The following is a 10,000-nucleotide window of genomic DNA, read 5'->3' on the forward strand; positions in this document are numbered from 1 at the left end:
CCGGCGTCATATGTTTTTGTGTGGTTGGGTTTGTTGGTTCTCTACTCTGCTTCGCGAGTCAGAGTTTTTCTCCGGGTACTCCGGTTTTCCCCTCCCCTAAAAACCAATGTGATTTGATATGTATTAATTTGATTTGATCTCACATGTGCATTACCCCACAAGCTATTCAGCTTTAAAAATTATCGTTTGAAAGTAAAGTTCTGTTGTTATTGTTATTGTCAAGAAAAAGAACAAAGGACAACAAATGAAATGGCTTGGAAGACAGTCTTGAGCTCCCGACAGCATTATGAAAAAAAGCAAAACACACGAGGAAAGAACATTTCGGCAGGAGTGGGAAACAACAGTTGCATGGCTCAAACTTTTGTTAACAAATGAACTCTGCCAGATGTACCGCTATTTACTTCAAATGAGAGAGAAATATAGAAGAAATGCTAAACTGAATTGTTTTACATCACCATGTACTTGCATCTACTCCTTGATTTGTTCCAGTCGTTATTATCAAAATGTTTAATATTTAAAGCGCCCCTGTGATAAAAAAATCATTCTCTTTTTTTTCTTCAGAGTTTGAAAGTATGTTTGCTTAACACCTGACTGACAAAATTTTGAACAGTCATTTTTATCCAAAGGCAATTTACTTTGAGTGTAATTAAGTTTTGGATTTCACGGTCCACCATTACTCACGTTCAAAACTGACTGATTGGACCTCAGAGGGTTGGTTCCAGGAAAAAGTGACGTCAAAGGTTCACTAGCTTGAAATTATTGTGTGTCAATGCAGTTTATTATAAATGCAAAATGTGAGTTTAAAAGTGTGAAAGCCCAGAACTCCTGTGCTGCATATTAATTCTGCAGCATACTCACACATTGCATTCTTAAACTAGTAAGCCCTTGACGGCATTTTCTCCTTGAACCAGCTCTCTCAAGAACTTACAGTTAGTAATGGTGGACCATTAAATAAGAAAATTACAGTTAAAATAAGCAGGCATCTTTTTGAAATCAAGGCTTAAAACTTTGGTCGCTTAGTGTTTGGTTAACATATAGTTTTGAAATCCAAAGAAAAATAAGAATTGATTTTCTGGGGCACCCTTTCCCTCAGGGGGTATATTAGGAATTTCTGGGTGGGGATGTGCCGCTGGGACCCTGGAACCCTTAGCCTATACCAGAGCTAGTTTCAGCTGGATTTTGCCACCCTATACTAGAGTAAACTCCCCAAATTACTCCTATCCTAGAGTAGCTGTTTTCCAGAAACTGAGGTCACTAGCACAGTCTAAAACAAAGCCAAAACAAAACCTTATACCACAATCACTTCTTTATTAAAAAAGGATTTATTTATACTTGTCCAGCAATGCCAAGCACGTACATACACATTATCAAGATAATAAATTGCTTAATTTTAACCAGTATTAATACCACCGATTTCCGTCTGAATCCCGTTTTTGACAGTTAATAATATCCAGTAGCGTTTTATGATAGTCATCTATCAACGCTCTTGAGGCTGAGTCGTGAAAATTTAAACTTGCCGATTTCAAACAACTGGTCAGTTTCGTGAAAAATGATACCCTATTCTAGACTCAAACGCTCTGATTTATAGACCCTATGCTAGAGTAAACTGCTTGAAAACCATACCCTTCACAGCGGCACATACCTATATAGCCCATATATGGCAGTACCCCCCACCCCCGGGCCCTTTTCCCCCTAAGAGTGACACTTAAAGATTTTACGCTATCTAACACCCCAGGTCATTTTACTCCTCAATGAGGACCTCTTCACGGGTGAAAAGGCTACCATATCATAAATTGTGAGCTTGGATAACAAAACTTTATAATTATTTTGGTTAGCAAAAAAAGATGTCTACTAAGCCGAAATGTTAATAATCCAAAAATTTAAATGCAAGCCCTGACCATATTTTCAATAAAGCTCCCAGTACACCTCAACTCCATCTGATCATGCCTCCTTCGATATCCCCTTTGCACTAAACCATCACAACCACTTGCAACAAGCCCAACCACCACCAATTCCTTGCCACACACTCTACACATTGGATCTACATCCTTGTTCTCAATACAAAAAAAATCTGGTTTGCAAAGCCTGCTCCAGAGCTGCAAAAACATGCCCCTCTATGCTATTCCCCAAATAACGTGCATGCTTTTCCCCAAATATCAAGCTATGAGCCACTACCTTGACCTCTCAGACATTCCTCATGAACTTCCCATGCATTTTCCACCCACTTCCTGTGCACATTCTTTGTTTCTTCCACCTGCAACATCTCTCCAGTAAACTTAACATCCACTCGTCACTCACCTTGACATATATATCCAAACAGACAAAGTTCCTTATTCACACAATCATACACACTGATCAATCCCACAATCTTTCCACTTTCACTACACTCCCCTTCTTGTGGATTGCCCCCCAACATTGTCAAGCTCTTCCTCATCTTCACATCTATCACCCCCAGTTTTTCGATCACTCCAATCCAAAATCCCAGCACTGTACATGTATCTCACCACACCTATAGAAGGGTACAAGCTTGTAATCCTATTGCATTTATTGCCCTAATAAAATTCGCACCATGTAACTTTGACCTCACCATCAGTTTCACCCTCTTCAAATACTCTAGTTTCACCTTCTCCTTCATCTATCCACCCCATCTCTAAACACCTTTTCTTCACCTGAGCCTCCCTAAACAACTGATCCTTCATAACCTGCACCTTCCTCCTACGCCCCTTGTGTATTTGTCTTCTGATCTTTACTGATAATAATTGATGCCTTTGTTGTAGATGCAGGCAAGCTGTTGTGTGTCAGCTTAAAACTACAGGTAAATAGCTTTTACCACATGACCATTACTTCATCAAATTACACAACAATTGATTTTAGTGTTGTAAGAGGTAATTAAGCATTGCACAGTGTGGGAGCAGCAACAGCACAAGAACTATTTTTTACTAACTTTGCCAATCAAGCTGACAGAGCACCACAACAGCTTGGGTCAATTACTGTGGCCTCTTTTTTTGGCCTCTTGAGTATTGAGTGAAGGCTTAAGTTCCTTAATGAAAAACATTTCATACAGAAGACAATCAAACTTAGTTTGGCATTTCTTATTTGTATAGTGAAATAATACCTACATTATTTAAACTATTTTATGGCAATGGCACTGACAGAGGGGCAGGGGCCAAGCAGGGCCTTCAGAGGGTCATGCTACACCTGCCTCATAAATCTTCAGGACCCCAAGGGTCTGTCTCAATCAGAGATCCCAGAGTCTCATGCTTGAAGTATTTAATGATGCTGGGGCCTTTGTCATGAATTTGTACATGATTGTATAAAATAATTATGTTGTGGTTCAGTTTTTATCTTGGTTAAAATTTCTTCAAAGCAATTCAATTTTGCTTTTTCTTTGTCTAATATTCATTATCATACACTGTAATCTGAAACAAAGGAAAAATCAAAACTGAACTAGTTTGAAAAATTTTGAACCAAATAAATTATAATTATAAAATTGAACCACAACATATACATCAGAAATTTAACCTGGGGGTGCTTAAGGTGGAAATGGGTTAAAAAGCATGTTGACTCAGGTGTAACTCAACAACCATTATCTTACCCTAACAAATGCATTTATTCTCTTCACTGAATGCAGCATGCAGATAAGCCAGCGTGTGTAAATCAGCAAATCCTCCATTGTAACAACACTCATTGCTGAATCGCTTCCAGCGAGTGTTGCTTCAAACGCCACAGCAAGTCGTCTTGCACGTTGAATGCAGTCATGGTATTCTTCCATGATGTAACTATGGGAGCAAAATTAACTCAAATTATAGTAATTATTCAACATGAAACTTCAACCATAACTTTAAAACAGCTAAATAATTTTATTGGCTTGTATGGTCATAAGACCACAATACATGTAATTAAAACATTCAGCTATTATAGTCTCCTTAACAATCCTGGTCAAAAATGTTGGGATTAATTAATTCCTGCTTTTCCCCCTCCCCCCATTACAATGTTGATTTTCACGGTCTCCGAAATCAAGATTAGTTCATTGATCACTTGTACGTTTCAACATTGTCTTGGGGGGGGGGGGGGGGGGGCCTTAACCCAAAATTTGACTATTGTCCAAAAGTCTTTTGGCCCGGATTGTTGGGAGATGAGGTTTGTTCTTCACTTTGCATGAAATGTCAACACTCATACCAGGGGTACTTCAACACTCATGCTTAATTGCAGAAATGCTTTCTACATGCTGAACAATAAAACTTAAGTAAAGAATGTGTGGTTTACTTGTGGAGTGTCAGTTGTTACAGTGACTGTCTCAAAATAGAAGGGGATACATTTCTGGGAAGGGAAAATCCACCTGTCTCCTAGTGGAGATCTCCATGCCTGATGAAGTCTTTAGAAAGATAAAAAGCTTGAACATAAAAGGAATAATTTCAACAGCCTACCTAAGTCGTTTTTGATATAAAGGGAACAGGTTTTCGATGGCTTTGGTGTGTTCACAGAATCGAGCCCACCGTAGCATGTGCATGTGTTTACATTGCACTAAATGCTCTATCCTCTCCACAAAAAACTGCAAAGAAACAACAACATTATTAAAGTGGTACTATGATCAAAAAATCATTTCCTTTTTTTTTCTTCAGATTTGAAAGCGTGTTCGCATAACACCTGAACTGGCAAAGTTTTGAGCTTTGAGTTTATCCCAAGGCTGTTTATTTTGAGTGTAAGTTTTGAATTTCACGATCCGCCATTACTCACGTTGAAAACTGACCGATTAGACCTCAGAGGGTTGGATCTAGAGAAAGTGACATCATTTACTCATTAACACAATTTATTATATACAGTGTATGTAAAACATGGGTTTAAAAGCCTGAAAGTCCAAAACTCCCATGCTGCATATTAATTCAGCTGTGAACACACGCTTCGCATTCTTAAACTAGTGAGTCTTCGACGTCATTTTCTCCTCAACCCAGCTCTCTCAATATTTTAAAGTTTGTAATGGTGGACCAATAAATAAGAAAAATCCAGTTAAAATAAACAGGTGTCTTTTTAAAATCAGAACTGAAAACTTGGGTCACTTGGTGTTTAGTTAACATAGTTTTGAAATCCAAAGAAAAAAAAGATTTGTTTTTTTGGTCGTAGTACCACTTTAAGAGTAGCACATGATAAGTCTGACTAATTCCACACTTGGAATGCTATCCAATGCTAACTTTAAACTAAGTCATATTTAAAATAACTGAACTTTTTCCATGCCTTAGCTGATTCACCTTTGCACATCACTTGAGTAATTTATTGATATTATCAGGTTAATGCTTGTTATGACATTGGAAACACAAACTGGTTTAATTATGTTGAATCAAGAAACTTTTAAAGTGCCCCTGTGACCAAAAAATTAATTCATATTTTTCTTTGGATTTCAAAACTATGTTAACAAAACACTAAGTGACCCACGTTTTAAGCCTTGATTTCAAAAAGACACCTCTTTATTTTAACTGGAATTTTCCTATTTAATGGTCCGCCATTACTAACATTATGTTCTTGAGAGAGCTGGATCGAGGAGAAAATGACGTCAAAGGCTCACTAGTTTAAGAATGCAATACGTGTGTATGCTGCAAAATTAATATGCAGCACGGGGGTTTTGGGCTTTCAGACTTTTAAACTCACGCTTTGCACATATAATAAGCTGCGTTCACATGCTGAAATTTTAAGCTAGTGAGCCTCTGACGTCACGTTTCCCTGGATCCAACCGTCTGAGTTCCAATCGGTCAGTTTTGAACGTGACTTATGGCGGACCGTGAAATCCAAAACTTACACTCAAAGTAAGCGGCCTTTGGATAAAAATCAAAGCTCAAAATTTTGCCAGTCAGGTGTTAAGCAAACACACTTTCAAAATCTGAAGGAAAAAAGGAAGTGGTTTTTTTGATCACAGGGGCACTTTAAGCCACATCATAAATGGAGTGTGAGACATAAACAAGAACCTGATGGAGCAGGAGAGGAATACTCTTTCCCGAATATTCTCCTTGGGAGGAGCTTGACATTTCCTCATACATAACATCTGACTGTATGATCAGAGGTTGAGCCTCACGCACCTGCAATTATATCGAAAGAACAAAAACCTTTTACAAACTTAAAGATACACTGTGCATGTAAACATATTTTAGCTTACTGTAGTATCTTCCTCAAGCACCATTTTTTCTAAAATTTTTATGTAAACCTTCCTTTGAATATGAATTTTCAATGTCAAATTTGAGGTTAGGGCTAACCCTAACCCTAAACCATATTCAAGTACAGCTTTCATGACCCTGCAATAGACTGAGACCAGACCAGCTAAAGAGAGTCCGCTTTTTTTTTGAGTATCCTTAGACCATATAACCTTTTAATAGCTTTGACATACAGATATTCGTAGTGGGCATTCCAACTCAAGTCACTTGAGATGTAAACTCCAAGTAGCTTCTAGACAGTAACTCTTTCAATAACAGCACCGCCAACAACTAGCGGGCTCAGGCAAGTTGATTTGTATTTAAGAAAGTCGACAAACATTTCCTTACAATTCTTTGCATGATCAAAAAGGAGGTCTGCATTAACACAAATAACAGTCTGCAGTCAGTCAGTAGTTACACAGTCAGTATGTCATTATCACCACTTTATTTACCCCGGTAAGTCTCAAGGTTATTTAGTTGAGCACAAGTGCTCTTCTAATCAGAGACTACTACAAATCAATATTATTAATGAAATCAGAACAAATCATGTATTGTACCATTAGCCTTAAAAAACACCCATGAGCTATACAAATATTGAAATAAGACTGATTTTCACACAGTTTGTTATCATGGGGTTCAAACAGAGACTGAAGACATTTTTTTTAAATTTTAATCTACAGTAAAATTTAATGTAATAATTTAAAAAATTGAATTCTATCAAAAACATGATCATGATTGATAATTATAGGAAATATTGTACCCAGTCCATTTTTAACAACGGGCAATATTTGAATGACAGGAAATGAAAGATTATGATCGAAAAAAAATGCTCTAAAATCAGTAGATGTTAACTAAATTGTAACTGGTGATACTTCATCCCAAGGTTGAAATCCCCTACTCCGTTATATTTAATTAAGAGATTGTGGGTCTTCCATGCACACACAACATTTAATGTTGTGCGATAGGGCCCACAAATTGTTTGTCTTATATTAGAACCTGATCTACATGTATTCATTTAAACATTGTGAGTAAGTAGGCAGCAGACTTTCCAGAGTTGTTTTTCAAACCAGAGTGTCGATTCCGCTAGGATTTGTACCCCCAGCCTTTTGTATCATCATCCAGTGTTGTTGCAGTTCAGTAATATCTTGTTGCTGGTAATAAATAAACTGTCAATGTTGAATCACCTGCAGACTCTTTTCAATGGCTAGCTTTCTTTCTCTCCTGAAATGATCTGCATCCTTGGGTAGTGGGACAGACCTAGGGAACATGAAGTTAGAAAAATCAGAATGCAAATGTACAAGAATATAAAATTATTCAGTCCCTTTTCAGCTGGACATTATCTTTTACCAAGGAGAACTTAACCCTTTCACTCCTGTGGGGTTCCCCATTGACGAGTAAAATCGTCAGGCATTAGACAGAGTAAAATCTACAAGTGTCACTCTTGGGAGTGAAAGGGTTAATACTCTAACTTGCACTGCCTTCACAGTGAACATTGCTACTGAAAGCAGTTTGTACACCAGGATCAGATCAATTTATTTGCACACAGTACACTGTCAGCTGCTGTCAACTGATACCCTAATGATACCTCACTATGATTTCAAGCGTAATAAGAGCAATAACTGTTTACTTTTGTTGCCGGTAATTTTTTAATGGAAATGAAAATGGACCTACTGCACATCAGGTAGGGGACAACAATGTGGCCCAACGCTGTTGTCAACAAAAGGATCATAAACACAAAACTAATCATAGGTCCAATTAATTACTGGTTATGTAGTCATAATGTACATAATAACTAGCCTGCGTAAGAGTGTCTTAAATTTGTACATAATATATATCTGTATAATTATTGTTACGATTAGAAATGAAGTTTGAGCAGAGCATTAATTTTATTCTGTTATTTGCTTAACTAGATAGATTGGTTAATTAACTATGTTTGAGGACTATAAATATAATTACTCAAGAATCACGACAATTATCATTCTTTTTATTACTTTTACTTATTTTTTCCTTTGGAGATATTAGCATGGGTTTATTCTATGTGTAAAATTCGAAGAGAAGTAAAGTTTTTGATTGATTGATTCTGAAAATCTTTGCACAGTCATATTAAAACTGTCGGATAGTGACTTGTCCACGGGAAAAAGTTATCGGCCCTTTGAACAACTGTAATTTTGACCCCAAGCACCTGTTTAAGGCTTCTGACTGTTAGAATGTGTAAATATGTTCCCACTTCATCAAATAATTTCATTTATTGAAATATACATGTAAATATGATCAATGTGTACAAATTAAGGTTATTCTGAGTAAGTATAATCTTCCCTCTTATGAAATCTTATCATCAAATATCTTATTACAGTAACTGTAGTTTTCAATTATGTATTTTAGAATTTGTAAAGCAAATACATGTAATTGCATAGTTGTAATTACTGGGTTGCCAATTATGGCAATCCAGTCGAAATCTGTGTAGCATTTCTCCCTTTTTTCCTCTGTTAGAAATCGGAAAAAATGCGCAATAGGGTCTTCCTTGTCACTCCCCTGGTAAGTATTGCCTTTGTGCCTTGAGTCTTCCGTGTGTTTCTTTGGTAGATTTCAGGTGGTAGTCAGGGGGTAGTAGAAATGCATAGATTTTATCCAGTGGACACAGTACATTTTAGCAACGGCGGCAAAGCCGATGTTACACGTGAATGGTGTTTTATTAGTAAAGTAAAGTAGACCTTATTTAACGTCGATAACTCGTAACAGTAACTTTTAATCACTGACAAACCTGAGGTCGACGGTGCGCTCATTTTACTTCCCCCTCTCCATCAGTGCTCCGTTTTACGGGTATTTAAAGCTACTAGCTACACGGAAAGGAAAGGAGTCGAAACAAGGATGCGAGATCCAGGAATCGAACTCAGGATCTCTTGCACCAAGGCCGCGCACTAACCAACTGTGCCATCCTTGGATCTTTAAACAAAATATACCTTTTTTGTATTTTATTTATTTTTTGTCTACTTTATACAATGAAATATAATACACCCTTATGGACCTCAAGAATGAAACATCAATTCAATAAACAACACAAGCAGTGAAAAACAAATATCTGGAATCTTAAAAGCGACAGATAATGGACTTCGACAACAATTGCATCTTTCACCGTCGGATATCAAAATGAGCTATATTTCTAATATTTCACTGTGGTGTTATGTACAACACTGAATCCATATGGCAAATTCTCCAGTAACCTTTTCTGGTTGGATATGGGGTTTAACAAACTCTGAGAAGAAATCAAAAACAGTCGGATCTCTGTTGTCTGGCTATTCATAATTTTGTTTATTTGTTCTCAACTCTGCACAGTCTTCAGGTAAAAAAGCAATTAGAAATTTGACTAATTCTTGTTAGTCGAGAACTACCGTATTTATTCAATTAAGCGCCCTGGGTGCTTATTTAATTTTTGGACCTTCAGGGTGGGCACTTATTCGAGGTGGGCGCTTATTCGAGGCTGGGCACTTATTAAATTAAATAACAAAACATGAAAAAATATTTGAGCATAATTTTAACTGTTTGTTGTTCGGTTTATGCCCAGGACTAACTACTAATTGTTCGGTGTTCGAAGAAGTCTCTTTAGTTATCATACATAATATATTCTCAAACAACTTCAATGTCATCTTCACTCAGTTCTATAAGTGAACTTTTTTGGTGCTGCCTCCTCGACATCCAACAGCATAACGTCGGCAAATGGGTCAGTCGCGCGAGAAGCAGTAAGGGCTTGCTGGATGGATGCCAAGCAATCTTGTCCCGCATGACAAGGTTGACCTTCCTTTAGGCAATGAATCTGATCGTCT

At 37.2% G+C, this 10,000-nt stretch overlaps 1 protein-coding gene across 2 annotated transcripts in view; it reads right to left on the bottom strand.

The window, feature by feature from the left end:
- LOC138047609 (uncharacterized) overlaps positions 1 to 10,000 on the bottom strand; it is a 100,559-nt gene that overhangs the window by 86,749 nt on the left and 3,810 nt on the right. For both annotated transcript variants that reach the window (XM_068894533.1, XM_068894534.1), the window contains exons 2-5: positions 7,364 to 7,436; positions 5,958 to 6,068; positions 4,428 to 4,552; positions 3,596 to 3,779 (exon numbers count right to left, since the gene is read on the bottom strand). In XM_068894533.1, the coding sequence (XP_068750634.1) occupies positions 3,596 to 3,779; positions 4,428 to 4,552; positions 5,958 to 6,068; positions 7,364 to 7,436 (493 nt within the window). The remainder of the gene's footprint in view (positions 1 to 3,595; positions 3,780 to 4,427; positions 4,553 to 5,957; positions 6,069 to 7,363; positions 7,437 to 10,000) is intronic.

This window comes from Montipora capricornis, chromosome 4 (assembly GCF_036669925.1).
Source record: "Montipora capricornis isolate CH-2021 chromosome 4, ASM3666992v2, whole genome shotgun sequence".
Taxonomy (NCBI): Eukaryota; Metazoa; Cnidaria; class Anthozoa; order Scleractinia; family Acroporidae; genus Montipora; species Montipora capricornis.